Source organism: Cebus imitator, unplaced genomic scaffold (assembly GCF_001604975.1).
Source record: "Cebus imitator isolate Cc_AM_T3 unplaced genomic scaffold, Cebus_imitator-1.0 Scaffold494, whole genome shotgun sequence".
NCBI classification, from domain to species: domain Eukaryota; kingdom Metazoa; phylum Chordata; class Mammalia; order Primates; family Cebidae; genus Cebus; species Cebus imitator.
The window spans coordinates 1,268,063-1,287,405 of record NW_016107809.1 but is presented as its reverse complement, the minus strand read 5'-3'; the positions used below and the strand labels follow the sequence as shown (position 1 = coordinate 1,287,405).

Sequence of the window (19,343 nt, the reverse complement as noted above, 5' to 3'; positions counted from 1 at the left end):
AGCCTAAGGCAAAAAAAAAAAAAAAAAAAAAAAAAAAAAAAAAAGGAAGAGAGAAAAGGCAAGAATAGTATTGGCTCTTAAATGCTATGTATACTTTTGTTTTTTTAAAGGGAGATATATTCAGATACAAACATAAGGATGGGCATTGTTAGAATTCATGAACTATTTTTGAGGGTATAAATCAAAGATATTGTTATTAGGAGGACATGGCTGCTTTTCTTAATTTCTCAAAAGTTAGACTGTATTACAACCTTTCTAGTTTCCCTTAATAACTCCTATTGATTCTAAAAGGTTATCAAAACACTTTCATTATATTCTCATTCTTTTCTACCTCTAGAGACAATACGTTTCATTAGTTTTGTAAACTCTGCTGTTAAAGCCTTAAATTTGCTTATTTCATAGTTATGTTTTAGTTTTATGTAATTGGGCTAAAAATTCTGCATTCACCCAAACCATACCTTTTCTGATAATCAAGATTGGATGCAGCAATTCCTACAACAACAGCAAGAGACTGTAGAATGTAGTTTTAGGTATATGTGTGGCTATTGTATATGTATTGTATTTATATTTTGGAAATAATAACAGGCACATTGTCCTTTAAATGACCCTCTAATTATATAATAAATAAATAACACAATTAATTATCATTCTCTTTGGTGGAAAATGAATAAAATCAGCAAATATTGTGATGATTTCCAATATTCTTATATAATAAACTCCATTAGCACTTTTCCCAGAAGGATGCATTGCACATGGTTTAACAAATATAACATTTAATGATTACAAAACTGTTATAAGGAAAAAAAAATCTCTCATTCCTCAATTATGAATACTTATAAAGTTGCTACTAAAGAAGAGTGGGATCTGCTCAGTAGGCCAGTATCAAGCAAAGTATTGAAGTGACAAATGAATCTTATCACAATCCATCATTTCCCCAAGTAACATAATACAAAAATAGTCAAAATTTTCCTGCTTTGAAACAGTCCACTTAATTGCATGCACAGTTTTCTGAGTCTGCTTGGAAATTAAAAATTAAGTGTAGTGGTTGTGGTGATGTTTCTAAGTCTGCTGTAACATTAACAAAAGAAGAAACATCATAGGTAGAGGACTAAAAACAGCAAATTTACCAAAAACTTGCAGCAATTATAATAATTAATTATGAATTATTGCAAGCCTTATCAATGAGACTGGGCACAAGGAATAAAAAGTCTACTTACACCACATCTATTCAACATTGTATTGAAGGCCCTAGCCACTTTCTTCCTTTAGAAGGAGAAAATGGAGCTTTCATTTTCACAAGGAGCATACTTGGATACACAGATAATCCAAAGAATTTTACAAACTACAAGAATTAAGAAATAGATTTAGCAAGTTTTCTAGGTGCAAGCTCAATATACAAATATTAGTGTATTTTCATATTCTAACCACAATTAAAAAAAGAAATAANAAAAAAAAAAAACACAAAGGAATAAATTCAATGAAAGATGTGTGAGACCTCTATAAAAAACCCCAAAAATATTGCCGGGAGAAAGTAGACATACAAATAGAGATACTAAATGAAAAATTTAATATTTTTGAATACGTTAATTCTGTCCAGTTGAGCTATAGAGCCAATGAAGTTGTAATCAAAATCTAAGCATTTGTGTGTGAACTGACAAATTATTTCTAAAGTTATATGAAAATACAAAAAAGGTAGAACAGCTACAATGATCTTTAAAATTTTTAAAAAATTATTATTATTATGTTTAATGAGACAGGTCTTGCTATGTTGCCCAGGCTGGTCTCTAAGCTCCTGGTCTCAAGTGATCCTCCCTCCATGATCTCCCAAAGTGCTGGGATTACAGGCATGAGCCACTGTGCCTGGCCAGCTATAACAGAATTTAAAGTTAAGTTATGTAAATTTGATTTAGGATATCGAAGATTTATAACGATGGGAAAATGTGATCAAAGTAATATTTTAAAAATATTAATTTTACAACATGACATGTGAAATTAACCATAAGAGGGAGAGAGAGGAAGTACAGACACCTACTAGAGTTTTTGTATGATACCATAGGTATGGAGCAATAAATACCTAAATTAGGCTGGTGTCAATAAGTATGCAAAAGGAAGGGTAAACAAATAAGACATTCTTTACAATAAAACCAATAGAATAAGCATTAAAAATTTATGACCAAAAGAAAAATTTACATAGGATTTAACTAGATTATATATAGTCTAGATTCCTGAAGAATAAGAATAAAGAACTAACAACTTTTCAGGGATGGAATACATTGAAGAAATGCTGCAATTCTAAATTAATTTCTACAAGTCAAGATTCACTGCTTTATAATGGTATTATTAAACTTTTATAAATTTGTACAAAGTTCAAATTAAAATAATGTAAATAAAAAGGAACTACAATTTCTTGTTACTCTGTAAAAACAGATCTAATGATTTTGATGCTTATATACTTACACAGAACTATATACACATTATAGAAAAATCAAGATTATCAAATATATAAAAATTTTAAAAAACAGGTAAACCACTCATAATCTTACCACCCAAAAATTACCGTTAATTTTTTTTAACATATAGTACCTTAACGATTTATCCCTAGGAATCTTTATTCTCACATTTTAAATATATTTTAATGGGTGCATACTTTGTCTTGATGTTCTGCTTCACATCATATTCTATTATCATTTTTCTTTGTCAATAAATATACATGTTTCCAAACTGTGGTCCAGAGGAATGGTATTATTTGCTCCTGCATATATACTGTATATTTCCCATTAATTCACATATAGCCAGAAGATGACAAGTTTCTGTATATTATCAATTTTTATTTGATACTTAGTGTTATTAATGTATCTGAAAAATAACTTTCCTTTAAAATGTCGTTTAAAGTGTTGCATTTATACTTCTGATATTAATTTTGAGATAAACATATTTTAAAAGACATTTGTTTGTATTTGATATTTAAAATCAATTTGCTTACAGTAAATTTAATAAATGGAATTATACCTAATTACTAAAATTATAAATTTCACATTATAAGGATCATGAAAAAAAGCAATAGATTACTACAGTGAATTACCAGAAGCCTGAAAAATGCCACTCACGTTTACCTGAGGTAGGAGACTTGCAGCGCTCAAGTTCTAGGGGAACTGGACTGTCATTCAGTTCAGTTAAACCTGAAAATACAATGAAATGAAATGAGATAAATTTTGCTAGCATTTTGTAGGTTATTCTTATTTCTTAATTCCTCTAAGTTTAAAAGCCTTTTTAAAATGTGAAAACTACTTTACCATGTCCAAGCTATGTCAATTATTCTGATTTTTAAAAAATATTTTTATTAATTTTTTTTCTTTTTTATAGAGACAGGGTCTCACTATGTTGCCCAGGCTGGTCTTGAACTCCTGGGCTCAAGCAATCCTCCCACCTCAGCTTCCCAAAATGTTGAGATTACAGGTGTGTGCCACCATGCCTGGCCTATTCTGAAATTTGTTTAAATAAGTGATACAGGAAAAAATAAGACACAGTAACTGATCGACATACAAGAGTATTTAAACATGGATGGTACAAAGATATAAAATCCCTTTTTATTATTTTTATAAGAAATAGCTACTTTAATAAATGACCCAATTTCATTTGAAAATAGATCATAAATAATAAGAATTAGAAGGAATTTAAAAAATACCTAATCAAATATCCTTTTAGGATATATGGTTATTGGCTCTTAAAAGATCTTTAAAAACTGCTACAAATTCTAAATTGTATATTTATTTATAAAATTTGTATTGTATATTATGTACTATATTTTGTTTAATAATGTCAAATTCCTTATGATAAGCACTATATTTTTCTCTTATTTCTAATATTTCTTAATTTTTATTCTGCCACTTTTCTGACAAATAAAATAGGCACAACAGATTAATAAACATTTTATAATTCTCTCTACTTGCCAATCTGTATTTTTATGGCATTTGTAAAATGTTCTTCATTATGGTTTTTCTTCCTTTGTTGGAAAGTCTCACACTTTTTCCTTTGTGAAATAAATATTCATAGTTTCTATTTTAATCTGTCTCCATGCTCAGAAGAACTTGAGAGCTATTTTCAATGACCAAAATAATCTTTGTTCCTATTCCTTCCCATCACCCTCTTCTCTATACAATTTGAAGCAATAAGCTTGCTGTAGGTCCATAAAAATCACAGAATTTTGCAACTGAAAGGTGCCTGTGACAACCTAGCCCAACTCTTCTGTTTTATAAGTGAGAAACTGTAAGTTCAAAGAGTTTAAGCTATTTATTCAAAGTCACAGAAGTAAGTCAATAACAGAGCTTGACTAGGACACAGAACTCGCATTTTTACATACTATATTATTCTGCACTCAGATTTCAATTGCTTATAGAGTTCTGAATACCAGCTGAAAAGCTTAAGTGTTTGCTCTATTTCTTACTTCACTGAACATTTTCAAGACTTTCAATTTAATGCTCATCCGATTTAAAATTTCTATTTTATAACATAGTACACGTAATCTTTACTGATATAAATATTACCATTAATCTGGAAATAGGCATTCATCAAACTAAACTATCTTGAACACAGTCTTAGCCTTAGATATAAAAATTAGATAGGAAAAAGTTTTGCTAAATAAGCAATAAATGTTAATCCACAGAGTTGCTGTAAGAGTATTCCAGGAACTCTTTGAAAGTGTACTGACTTAAACAGGCTGTGTTATCTGATAGCAAATTAGAAACAGCAGGTTATAAACAGGAGGAGAACTTGAAACATTAAGAAAAGTAATGTGGAACAACAGCCAAAGAATGGGCAGAGAAAGGAACTATAATGACTAGTGAGTGAGTTATCTGGGACCATTTAACAGAGGTGGGAGTTTTACAGATCTCTGAAAGGCTTTTAAAGACATCACTATAAGTCAAGTCAGTGAATCAAATTTATTGAATGCCTACTGTGCCACACATTCTTTGTAGTAATAATACTAACAGCAACAAATGTCTATTATTTTGTACCTAATTCTCTGCTAAATACTTTACATACATTTTTTTCACACCTACCAATACAACGAGAAGGGGTTATAATATTAACCCCATCATACAGATAAGAGGAACACAGGTGATTACATCAATTCTCCAAAGTTAAACGACTAGGAGGTAGGATGAAATTTTGTCACTATAATATAGATAGTAAGTAAGAAGGTATGATGTACATGTTAGAAAGAGTTTCATCAAAATTTTAAAATACAAAATTTGGTGGTTAAAGAGTTAAGTTCATTTATCTGGAAAATGCCATCTTTTCTATTTCTGTACTGTCTATTGATTCTGTTGTTTTTCCTAGTTCCTTCTGAATTCACCTACTTTCCTGATGAAAGTAGGAACTAAACTGAATATGGATCTAACAATAATAGTAAAACTACTCCCATGTGCCAATTTACAACGTCAAAAACCTAAAGTAGTTTTATAGTCATCATCATTAAATACTATATAGTTATTCAAAACAATTATTATTTTAAAATAAACATTTTTTGGACTATAGAAGTAATGCTTTGTCCCTCTAGAAAACTTGGAAGATACAGAAAAGTGATGGGGGGATTAAAAAATACATAATTTCATAATAATTTTGGCTTTTTCCTTCCTTTTTTTTTTTTTTTTCCCTTGAGACAGAGTATCATTCTGTCACCCAGGCTGAAATGCAGTGGTGCCATCTTGGCTCGCTGCAACCTCCTCCTCCTGGGCCTCAACCAATTCTCCTGCCTCAGCCTCCCGAGTAGCTGGGATTACAGGCGTGTGCCACCAAGCCTGGCTAATTTTTATATTTTTAGTAGAGACAAGAGTTCACCATATTGGCCAGGCTGGTGTCGAACCCCTGACCTCAGGTGATCCACCTGCCTTGGCCCTCAAAGTGCTGGGATTACAGGCGTGAGCCACCACACCTGGCCCCTTCCAGGATGATTTTTAATCCAATAAAGATAGTTTCACATTCTGATTTTTCTAATAACATTTATTTCTTAAACAATTTCACCATTTTAAAAAACTTTACCAAATCTTTATAAAAATATACCACACATTTTATCTAACAGTCCTCCATTGTGAAACATTTGGATTTTCCAGTCTTTATCATACCAAATAATGCTGCAATAAATGACTATATGTGAAAATCTTTGATTTATGTTTTACCTTCAAAGAGTTCCATAATTTCCACTATGGTATGATAGGGGCTGTTCATTTTGCATTCTCCCTAGCAACTTACAGGAGTTTCAATTGCTCAATATCTCCACCAACATAGGTATTAAATTAAAATTTTAGTCCTTCTGATCATAGTAATATTTTATTATGATTTTAATTTAAATTTCCCTGATGACTATTGATAGTTGGAACACTTTCATGTGCTTATTGGCTAATCACATATCTTCCTGATCCTATTCCAATCTTTGGTTTATTTTTTATGTTGGACTGCTTCTATTTGTGTTATGTAGTAGTAAGAATTCTTCATATACTTAAGAATTATTTGTCAAAAATAGGCATTGTGAATATTTTCTTTCAGTATGTAATTTATCTTTTAATTTTCTTAATGGTGTCTTTCTTTTTTTTTGAGACAGTGTTGTTGTCCACGGTTCAAGTGATTCTCCTGCTTCAGCCTCTCAAGAGGCTGGAATTACAGGTGTAATTACATGGTGTAATGCCATCATGCCTGGCTAATTTTTGTATTTTTAGTAGAGACATGGCTTCTTGGCCTTGGCCTCCCAAGGCACTAGGATTACAGGCATAAGCCACCACACCTGGCCTCTTAATGGTGTCTTTTGATAAGCAGAAATTTAATTCACTTGAAGAACAATTTATTATTATTATTATTTCTTTTGAGATGGAGTCTTGCTCTGTTGCCCAGGCTGGAGTGCAATGGTGTGACCTTGGCTCACTGCAACCTCCGACTCCCTGGTTGAAGTGATTCTCTTGCCTCAGCCTCCCAAGTAACTGGGATTATAGGCATGTGTCACCACACCCAGCTAAGTTTTTTGCATTGTTAGTAGAGACAGGATTTTACCATGTTGGCCAGGATGGTCTTGATCTCCTGACTTCGTGATCTGCCTGCCTCGGCCTCCCAAAGTCCTGGGATTGTAGGCGTGAGCCACCGCACCCAGCCAATTCATTATTTTTTAATTGTGATTTCTTTATGATTCTGGTCTAAGTAGTTAGTGCCAAACCTATGGTCATGAAGATACTATTCTTTGGTTTTCTTCAAGAACTTTAAAAATGATTGGTTGTGACATGAAGTAAGGATTAAAGTTCGTTTTTCCTCCGATTTGTTTGCCCAGTTGTTCCACTATTATTTGTTAAAAAGACTTTCGTTATTGATTTTTATTGGTGCCTTTGTCAAAAACAAATTGGCTATGTATGTGTGGATCTATTACTGGACTTTTTATTCTGTAATGATTGGTTTTTCTTTTTTCAGTTACCACACTACCATAATCAATGCAGCTTTAAGGTACATCTTGACATCAGGTGGTAAAGTCCACCAATTTTGTTCTCCTTTACCAAGAGTGTTTTAGTTATTCTAGATCCTTTGCATTTCCATATAAATTTTAGGATCAATTTCTCAACTTCTACAAATAATATGTTAGGTTTTATTCTAGGACTGTGATAAACATATAGCTTAATTTGATAGAATAAAGATCTTTTAAAAATTGAGTCTTCCAATCTGTAAACATGGTAGTCCCCTCCATTTAAATAATTTTTAAAATGTTTCTTTCTGCAATATTTTGGAGATTTTGGTATTAAGGTTTTCTACATAGCATTTTCCCAGTCATCTAATTCTTTTTTGATCTTCTGTCTAGTTCTTGTGTCCATTTTTAAAAGTGGAGTTTTGAAATTTCCGACAATTATTGTTATGTTTCTCTTTTTGATCATGTTAGATATTGATTCAGATATTTTTGTAACTCTGTTTTTTGGGGCATGTATGTTCATAATTACTATATCATCTTGATTGACACTTTTATCATTATAAAACTCCCTCTTTATTTCTAGTGACATTTTGTTTGCTTTAAAATCTATTTTTTTAATAGTATTAGTATAGTAACTTCAGTTTTCTTATGGCTGTGGTTCATATGTTCTTTTTCGATTCATTTTCAACATATTTACATCTTTAAATCTAATATCTCTCTCATAGACAGCATATTGTCAGATCTTGACTTTTAAAAAGAAGTTTCATAGTCTGTCGTTTGATTAGATTGTTTAATCCCTTAATAGTTGGGTTACACTTGTCATTTTCCTTTTGGTTTTCTCTGTCTCTTTTCTTATTCTGATCCACTAGTCCTCTTTTACTGCTTTGTTTGGCATTAAGTAAATATTTTCTTGTGTAGCATTTCATTCCTTTAATTAATCTTTCACCATATATTTTGGAGATTTCCTAGTGGAAAAAGTTACCATATACATTTAGAACTTATTGTATACATCTTATCAAAGTCTACTTCAGATGTATACTGACTTAATTCCAGTGAGATACAGAAATGTTAATTTTTAATAGCTGTATTCCCTCTTATGTGCTGTTACTGGTATACAAATTAAATCTATATATTTTACAAACCCAATAAAACATTATAATTACTACTTTATATACTTTTATTTCTTTTATAAAAGCTAAGAAATAAGAGCAAGCATATATTTATAACCTCCTTATTTACCATTTACTATTTTTTGTATATTTATTTGTTCTGGTGAATCCAGGCTATCATCTGGAATAATCTGTTTACTTAAACACAACTTTGCTCCCACTCAGTTCCTTTGTGCTGTTATTGACAGATGTATTCTATTTCTATATGTTATAGATCCCCAAATAACAATTATATATATATGTGTGTGTGTGTGTGTGTGTGTGTTGTTTTATAAACTGTGTTAAAAATCAGCTAAGAGAAGAAATAATGTATTTATACTCTTTCATAATTACATAGTTACCTTAACAATGCTCTTTGTTCCTTTGTGTAGATTTAAATGAAAATCTAGGTTCATTTTCTTTCAGCCTGAAAAACTTCCTTTAGTATTTCTTGTAAGATGGCTCTGCTAATAATATATTCTCTCAGTTTTTGTTTATCTGACAATGACTATTTCACCTACATTTTAGAAAAATACTTTTGCTGGGTATGAGTTTTTCTTTAAAGTTCTGGGGCACATGTGCAGGACATGCAGGTTTCCTACATATGTAAATATGTGCCATGGTGTTTTGCTGCACTTATCAACCCATCATCTAGGCATTAAGACTCACATATATTAGTACCTGTAATTTATCCTAATGCTCTCCGTCCCACTGTCCCCACAACAAGCCCAGTGTGTGGTGTTCCTCTCTGGATATAAGTTTCTTGAATGACAGTATTTTCCTTTGACAATTTGAATATGCCGTCCCATTACCGTCTGGCCTCCATTGTTTCTGATGAGCTGTTAATCTTGTAAGAGATCCGTGTATGTGACAAGCAATTTTTCTCCTATTGCTTTCAAGATTTTCCTTTTGTATTTGCCTTTTAGCATGTTTACTATGATGCATCTGGTTGTAAATATTTTCCATTTATCTTCTCAGAGTTTACTGAACCTCTTGAATGTGTAGATTAATGATTTTCATAAAATTTGGGAGGTTTTTAGTCATTATCTCTTCAAATATTTTTCTCCTTTCTCTGTCTCTCCTCTCCTGCTAATTCTATTATGTATATGTTGGTGTACTTAATTGTGTCCCATGTTTCTCTGAGGCTTTATTTTTCTTCATTTTTTTCTCTTCATTCTTCAGAATGCACTGTCTCTATCAATCTATTTTCAATTTTATTGGTTGTTATTTTTGCTAGTTCAAATCTGTTCAGTCCTACTACTGAATTTTTCTGTTCACTTATTGTATCTTTCAACTTCAGAATTTCCATTTGGTTCTTTTGTAATTTCTATTTCTTTATTTATGTTCTCTATTTGATGAGACACTGTCATCATAGCTTCCTTTACTTCTTTAAGTATAGTGTCTATCCATTTTTTAAGCATGTTTATAATGGTTGTTTTGAGCTCTTGGTCTGTTCAATCCAACATCTGCACTTTCTCACAGGAAATTTTTGTTGCCTTTTTTTCCCTGTGACTGAGCCACACTTTGTTTCTTTGCAAGTCTCATGATATTTTGTTGAGAACTGGATATTTTAGGTAATATATTGTAGCACTTCTGGGTACTAATGACTGATTTCTCTCTCCCTTCTCCAGTTTTTGCTGTTTGCTTATTTATTTATTTAGTGATTTGGCTAGGCTATTTTTGTGAGGTTTATTTCCTCTATATTGTGAAGACTTTGGTGTTGCTTCTCAGAAGGCACAGTATTCCGTATGCATACAATGTGGGATGGCAGTAATTTCAGCAGGGTTCTCTTTGACTAGCTCCCTCATCTCTCTGTTAAGCTGCCTGTCTCTGTTGATATCATACATAGCTATTACACTGCCAAATCACAGCTGGGTAATTGCTCTATTATTTTATTGTTTTTAAACCTTAGCATCCACCAGATGTTCTATTATTTTTCACAGTCCCCTGGGACTTATATTGTACAGTATTCTGATCTAATTTAATTTGATAAGGGGTAATTTTTGAGGCTAGTCTTTGAGGTTTAAATCCAAGGAAGACTCTTCTTAGGAGTCTCTTTCCTTGGTTCTCACTGGTGAACTAGCTTACGTATGGCCTAGTTTGTTGCCCCTAATTAAGAGGTGCTATCAATTACTTCCTCTCATTTTATTATCATCAAATTTCCCATTGGTTTTGAGAGCACGCTTAGGCTTGAACTTTCCCACACTGTTTCATATAAGGCTAGTCACTTTGGGGAGCACTTTGAAGCTCTCTATTCCTGTAGACTGACTTTCTTTCCTGGTCAAAACCTTGACTCACTAGTCTGGGCCCTGGGCAAAGGTGGTATCCTCTGGTCTTCTCGGCTTATCATTTCTAGCATGTAACTTCTGCCCTATGAGCAAGATGGGGTAAGGGCAATCAGTATTTATGGTACTGAGGTCTATGCCTGGGGTAGAGCTTCTGTCCTGTGAGTTGGGGATGGACAGAAGGGAGCCTCTGACCTCTTGGTAACACTTCCCAGGAATTTGGTCTCTTCAACTTGTAGCTGGAGGGGACGAGAAATGCTGGTAACCTGGAAGGGGAGAGGAATTAAGTGAGTTGTGGTTCAAGTGCCACAGACTCTCATTGTTTCTACCAAGTTTCAGTAGATTTTCTTGAATAAATATTTCTTCATTTGCTATATGCCCTTAGGACAATTTCCAGAGACTTTACATGGTTGTTTTAAAAATAGCTTTCACTAATTATGTTTTTCCATGATGCTCCTCAGGCTGCCAGCTGGAAGTCTATCCTATTCATGGTATTTTTCAAAAGTTCATTTCCAAATTGTTTGCTGTTATGTATATAGAAATATAATTAATTGTCTACTGACATGCATTCTTCAATCTTTCTAAATTCACTTATTATTTTTGTAGTTTCCTTTGGGTTTTCTACATACATCATCAACAAGTAAAGAGAGTTTTAACATTTTCTTTCTAATCTTTAGACACATTATTTTTTAATCTTGCTTTTTGTCCTTACTAGGTTATTAACTACAATGTTGGATGAAAATGATGACAGTCAACATCCTCCCCAGTTACTGATTCTAGAAAAACAAAAATTCAGTATTTCACAATCAAGTATGATGCTACAGATTTTTCACTGTACGATTTATTCTATTAAGGAAATATTCTTCTATTCTTGTTTTGTTAAGGATTTTTATTTTAAAATATCTAATTTTGCCAAATGTTTTCACATGTATTGAGATGATTGTATTATTTTCTCCTTTCTTATGTTAATCAGTATTTTACATTCATTGATCTTCAAATTTTAAACTTTCATCCTTGGGATAAATCCACCTTGGTTATGATGCTTTATCTTTCTTTTATATGTCTGCTTTCCATTTGCTAATATTTTATTTCTGATTTTTGCCTGTAGTTCCATAAACGAGGCAGGCCTGTACTTTTATTTTATTGTCTTTGTCAAGTTTTAGTTATCAACATTGTGCTGGTTTCAAACAAACAGCTGGAAAGATTTCCTTCTTATATTCCCTGGAAGAACTTGCATAATATTGGTGTTACTTCTTGCTTAAGTGTTTGATAGAGTTAACAGGTGCGGTCATCTACGGCTTGTAGTTTTCTTTGTTGTGGGTATTTAATTTTGAATTCAAAATTTTTAATGATCGGAGTTACATATATTTTTCAATGTCTTTAGTGTCAGTTTTGGTAAGTTTTGTCTTTCAAGAAATCTCTTAATTTAATCTAAATTGTCAATTTCTGGGAATAGAGTTAATAATATTACTTTATTATCTTTAATGTCTGTAGAATCCACAGTAATGCTTTTTTTTTTTTCACTCCTAGTATTAATTATTTATGTTTCTTCTTTCTGGATCAGTATTGTTAGGGTTTTATATAATATTTTTGAAGAACTGTTTTGGGGTTTTGTTGATCTACTCTGGTTTACCCTCTATTTCATTCACTTTTGATGATTATTATTTCCTTTCTTTTTACTTTGGGTGGGTTTCATCACTCTTACTTTTTAGTGTCTTAATCAAGAGTTTTAGGTCATGAAATTGAGACTAAAAAAAAACTAACATAGCATCCAATATTCTGAATTTTCCTCTAAGCACTGCTTCAGCAGCAGCTCATAAATTTTGATAAGTTGTGTTTATATTTTCACTCAGTTCAAAAATATTTAAAAATTTCCTTTGTGATTTCTTTTTAAAGCCATTGGCTATTTAGAGATGTTTAATTTTCAACCATTAGGACATTTTATACATATTATTGATTCCTAATTTAATTCCTTTTGTGGCCAGAGAACATATTCTACTTAATTTCAATTATTTGTAATTTATTATAACTTGTTTTATGGCCCAGTCTATCCTTGTGAATGTTACATGTTTACACGAAAAGAATTTGTATTTTCAATTGCATTGTGTAGGTCTGTATATAATGAGATTAATTTGGTTAAGAGAGTTGCTTAAGTGTTTTATAACCTTACCAATTTTTGTGTATTTGTTCTGTCAGTTACTAAAGAGAAATGATGAATTTCCAGCAATGATAGCAGAATTGTCTATTTCTTAGCTTTGCCAGATTTTGCTTCATATACTTTGAATATTTATTAGGTTTGTACAAGTATATAGGATTTTTATATCATTCTGGTAATTTATTTTATTAATTTGAACAATTTATCTCCTTGCCTTGAAGTCTACTTCATCTAATATTAATATAGCCATAGCGACTTTCTTGTGGTGTTTTCATGGAATTCTTTTCCCCTTCTTTTACTTTCAACCTATTAATTTTTTACTAATTAACGTGCATCTTTTATAAACAGCCTATATACTGTTCTTGGTATTTGTTTCTTTTTAGTCCTGTCTCAGAAGCTCTTTTTCTTTTTTGGAATGTTTATTCTATTTACATTTAATATAATCTTTGGTGGGGTTAAGTTTATATCTGTCATCTTTCTATTTGTTTTTAATTTGTCTTCTCAGTTCTTTTTTCTACTGTTCCTCATTTCTGTCTTTTGAGAAAATAAAATATATTTAGTATTCCATTTTATGATCTCTTTGGCTTCTTGGCGTTACCTCTCTATTTTATTTTCTTTAATGGGAGTTCTAGAGAATATAATGGGCATCTATTTATTAGATTCATTACAGTCTGTCTTTAACTATTCTTACATCGCTTCTCCTATGTTGATAAAAACAACAGTATAATTTTGTATACTTCTTTTCTATACTTTGTGTTACTGTTGTCATACATTTTACTTCTACATGTTATAAATCCCATAATACATTGTTACTTCTTAAAGAGTAATGAAGAATTTAAGGAAAGATAAAATATCTTTTTATATTTACCCACATATTTATTACTTTCAGTGCTCTTCATTCTCACCTGTATTCCTAATTTTCCATCTGTTTTTTTTTCTTCTGCTTTAAAAATTTTCTTTACTATTTCTTATAGTACAGATCTGTTAATTTATTTGCTTTCATTTTTGAATAATATTTTTGCTAGATATAGAATTCTGGATTGACAATTATTTTTCCTCTAGCACTTAAAATATGTCTTTATATTGTATATGGCTTCAATTATTTCTGAAGGAAAAAAATCACTCATTATTCATATTGTTCCCTTTGTGTATGTGTGTATGTTTCAGTATTGCTTTTACAATTTTCTCTTTTATATTGGTTTTAGTGGTTTGACTATGAGGGCTTTCATTTTTTAATTTTCATTTTTCGAGGGTAGCATTTTTTAATATATATATTTTATTGCTTTTTAGGTTTTGGGGTACATGTGAAGAATATGCAGGATTGTTGCATAGGTACATACATGGCAGTGTGGTTTGCTGCCTTCCTCCCCATCACCTATATCTGGCATTTCTCCCCATGTTATCCCTCCCCAACTCCCTCCCCCCCACCACTGACCCTGTCCTAGTTCCCCCCCACCACAGGCCTCAGTGTGTGATGCTCCCCTCCCTGTGTCCATGTGTCCTCATCGTTCAACACCCACCTATGAGTGAGAACATCTGGTATTTGATTTTCTGTTCTTGTGTCAGTTTGCTGAGAATGATGGTCTCCAGGTTCATCCATGTCCCTACAAAGGACACAACTCATTGTTTTTATGGCTGCATAGTATTCCATGGTGTATATGTGCCATATTTTCCCTGTCCAGTCTATCATTGATGGGCATTTGGGTTGGTTCCAAGTCTTTGCTATTGTAAACAGTGCTGCAATGAACATTCGTGTGCATGTGTCCTTATAACAGAATGCTTTATAATCCTTTGGATATATGCCCAGTAATGGGATTGCTGGGTCAAATGGAATTTCTATTTCCAGGTCCTTGAGGAATTGCCATACTGTCTTCCACAATCGTTGAACTAATTTACACTTCCACCAACGATGGAAAAGTGTTCCTATTTCTCCACATCCTCTCCAGCATCTGTTGTCTCCAGATTTTTTAATGATTGCCGTTCTAATTGGTGTGAGATGGTATCTCAATATAGTTTTGATTTCCATTTTTCTCTTTTTTTTTTTGGGACGGAGTGTTGCTCTGTTGCCAGGCTGGAGTGCAGTGGTGCAATCTTGGCTCACTGCAACCTCCGCCTCCTGAGTTCAAGCGATCCTTCCACCTCAGCCTCCCGAGTAGCTGGGACCACAGGCATGTGCCACCACACCTGGCTAATTTTTTGTATTTTTAGTAGAGATGGGGCTTCACCATGTTGGCCAGGATGGTTTTGATCTCTTGACCTCATGATCCACCTGCCTGGGACTCTCAAAGTGCTGGGATTACAGGCGTGAGCCACCGCACCTGGCCTGATTTGCATTTCTCTAATGACCAGTGATGATGAGCATTTTTTCATATGTTTGTCAGCCTCATATATGTCTTCTTTTGAAAAGTGTCTGTTCATATCCTTTGCCCACTTTTGAATGAGTTGGTTTTTTTCTTGTAAATCTGTTTTAGTTCTTTGTAGATTCTGGATATCTTTGTCAGATGGGTAGATTGCAAAAATTTTCTCCCATTCTGTTGGTTGCCGGTTGACTCTGATGATTGTTTCTTTTGCTGTGCAGAAGCTCTGGAGTTTAATTAGATCCCATTTGTCTATTTTGGCTTTTGTTGCCAATGCTTTTGGTGTTTTAGTCATGAAGTCCTTCCCTATGCCTATGTCCTGAATTGTTTTGTCTAGGTTTTCTTCTAAGGTTTTTATGGTGTTAGGTCTTATGTTTAATCCATCTGGAGTTAATTTTAGTGTAAGGTTTCAGGAACAGGTGCAGTTTCTACTTTCTGCACATGGCTAGCCAGTTAACTGTGGTTTTCTTTGTACTTTTTTTTTTCTTTTTGAGATAGGGTCTCTTTTGCCCAGGCTGGACTGCAGTGGTGCAATCATGGCTCACTGCAACCTCTGCCTCCCAGCTCAAGTGATCCTCCCACTTCAGCCTCCCAAGTAGCTGGGACCACAGGTGCATGCCCCACTAATATTTTTTATTTTTGGTACAGATAGTGTTTCACCATATTGGGCCTGTTGCTCTTAAACTCCTGATCTCAAGTGATCCACCTGCCTCAGACTCCCAAAGTGCTGGCATTACAGGCATGAGGGTGTTTGAGCTTCTGGGATGTTTCAGTTGATGTTTTTTCATCAAATTTAGAAAAAATTTCAGCCATAGTCACTGATGTTCATTTAGCTTAACTGTTTTTTTTTTTTTTTTTAAAAACTCCGTGCTTCTATTTGGATCATTTCTATTGATCTGTATTCAAGTTAACTGATAGTTCCTACTGCTGTGCAATATATTGTTAAAGCAATCCTGTGAACTCTTGTTTTTGGAAGGAATGCCTTTTTATTCAAAAAGCCCTATTTAGGTTCCTTGGTACTATGTATCAAGGGTGCCTTGACACTTCCATAAAGACATTTAAATGTTACTGTCTCTGAAAAAACAGTTTTAGAATATGAAACCTTCACCCTCATGGTTTCTATGAATATGAAACACCTTAAGAAGGAAAAACGTCACCAGCTTAATTATTTCTATAAAGTATTTTCCTTGTTTGCTCTTCATGTTGCTAGTGGGAAAAGATAACAATACTGTTTTCAAAAAATGACAATGATAGATGATTTCATGAAACTTGCTTTTGATTTTTTGTCTACTTAATGCCTCAGTTCATAGATCAAAGATGAATATAGGGTTATATATTATACTTCCATGTTGGTTGTGACAAGATTTACTAGGAGAGCAAATACAATTGAAAAGATGCTGTTGGTGATTATTACCCTACACTAACTTCACAACGGTTCTTATAATTAGGAGAAGCAGCCAAAACAGACTTAACTTTACATATGTAATCAACATATATATACAATGGTAAAAAATACACAACACGAAATCTACCTTCTAAACAAATTTTTATGAGTATATTACAGTATTGTTTACCATATTCACACTGTTGTACAGCAGATATTTAGAACCTGTTCATCTTGTATAACTCAAACTATGTGTCCCTTGAACAGAAGCTCTCTATTTTTCCCTTTCCACTATTTTAGATTTATGCCATATAAGTGGAATCATGTAGTATTTGTCCTTCTGTGACTGGCTTATTTCATCTAGTGTAATGTCCTGAAGATCATCATGTAGCATATCACAAGATTTTCTTCTTAAAGGCTAATATTCCATTATATATTATGTACCATTATTTTCTTTATTCATTCATCTGTCTGCAGATATTTAGGTTATGTAGAAGCTTTTAGTTTGATGCAGTATCACTTACGTATGTTTGCCTTTATTGCCTGTGCCTTTGATGTCATATTCAAGAATTTGTTGCTAAGATCAATGTTATGAAGGTTTTCACCTATATTTTCTCTGGAAGTTTTACAGTTTTAAGTCTTACATTTAAGCTTTTAATGCATTTTGGCTTTAGTATCGTGTATTGTGTAAAATAATACAAATAGCCAACAGTTATATTAAAAAACATTACTAATCAACATTGCTAATCATCAGGGAAATGCAGATTGAAACTACAATGAAATATCACCTCATACCTGTTATGATGGCCATTATAAAAAACAAAACAAACAGAAACAAAATAACAAGTGTTTTGATGAAAATTTGGAGAAATTTGCATTGTTGTGCACTGTTGGTGGGAATGTAAAATGGTACCGCTGTTATGGAAAACAGCATTGAGGTTCATGAAAAAATAAAAAATAGAACTACCATATGATCCAGCAATCCTACTTGTGGGTATTTATCCAAAAGAATTGAAAACAGGATCCTCAAAGAAATATTGGCACTCTTATGTTCAATGCAGCATCATTCATAATAGCTAAGAGACAACCACGAACTTTTAATTTTACATATTTTAAGTTCTATAATTCCCATTTGGTTCCTTTTCAGAGTTTCAGTTTCTCTCCTAAAATTCCCTAACATATTTACTCAGCCAAGCCATCTTTTCCTATATATTCTTTTTGGTGGGGGACACGGAGAGGGGGTTGCGGAGTCTCCCTCTGTCACCCGGGCTGGAATACAGTAGTGGAATCTCAGTTCACTGCAACCTCCACCTCCTGGGTTCAAGCGATTCTCCTGCCTCAGCCTCCCAGGTAGCTGGGACTACAGGTGTGTACCACAACACCCGGCTAATTTTTGTATTTTTAGTAGAAATAGGTTTTTGCCACGTTGGCCAGGCTGGTCTGGACCTCCTGACCTCAGGTGATCTGCCTGCCTCGGTCTCCCAAAGTGTTGGGATTACAGGCATGAGCCACTGTGCCTGGGCGTCTTTTCCTATAGTTATTTTACAGTTCTTGGCTACTAATTCCAGTTTGGGCTATCTATGGATCTGCTTTGATTGACTTTTTTCCCCCACTCAATTACGAGTCACAATTTTCTGCTTCTCTGCATGTTTTCTAATTTCTGATGGTATGCTATTTGTACAACCCAGTAGTGAAAACTAAAGAATAATTCACATATATGTATATTATCACTAATATCAGTGATATCACACACACACACACACACACATATATATGTATATATATAATCATTCAGATTCTACAAAGCATTTAACTAAGCTGGGGCTGGGCTGTAGCTTTAATAAGATTAAATTCCACTATTGTTTCAAATTGGACTATGAAAATCTCTGTTTGCTTCTCCATCCAACACTGAATCCTTCACACCCCCTTTGCCAAGGGACTGATGACTAATCTTATTAGTATTTGTGCAGTGACACAATGGGATGCTGTTTCAGATAGGTTTTTTTTTGGTTTTGTTTTGAGACAGAGCCCTTCTGTTTCCCAGGCTGGAATGCAGTGACACGATCTAGGCTCACTGCAACCTCTGCCTCCTGGGTTCAAATTATTCTCCTGCCTCAGCCTCCCAAGTAGCTGGAATTACAGGTGCCCACCACCATGTCCAGCTAATTTTTTTTTATTTTTAGTAGAGACGGGGTTTTGCCATGTTAGCCAGGATGGTCTCATCTCCTGACTTCGTGATCCACCCACCTGGGCCTCCCAAAGTACAGGGATTACAGGGGTGAGCCACCACCCCTGGCCTGTTTCAGATAGTTTTAATTATCTTAATTCACTTTTGCTTAAATTTTATAATTACCCCAGAATACAAGCACATTAAGACTGCCTAAATTGCTCTGCTTTCCAATCCACCTGCATTGCTACTTTTGCAGAAAACCGAGATTGATGTCTATGGTTTAGTGGCAGGTGGTGGCTGTCATTGCCAACTTGAATGATTTTTCCGTTTAGGGCTCTTTCAAATTCCAATCTATAGGTCAGTCCAAACAGCTATTAAACCTCACTGGCTATTTTCCATTCCA

The 19,343-nt window shown here is 33.4% G+C and overlaps 1 protein-coding gene across 7 annotated transcripts in view; it reads right to left on the bottom strand.

The window, feature by feature from the left end:
- Positions 1-19,343, bottom strand: part of STXBP5L (syntaxin binding protein 5 like) — a 419,550-nt gene that overhangs the window by 89,965 nt on the left and 310,242 nt on the right. For all 7 annotated transcript variants that reach the window (XM_017513535.1, XM_017513534.2, XM_017513536.2 and 4 more), the window contains one exon: positions 3,114-3,179. In XM_017513535.1, coding sequence (XP_017369024.1) covers positions 3,114-3,179 — 66 coding nt within the window. The remainder of the gene's footprint in view (positions 1-3,113; positions 3,180-19,343) is intronic.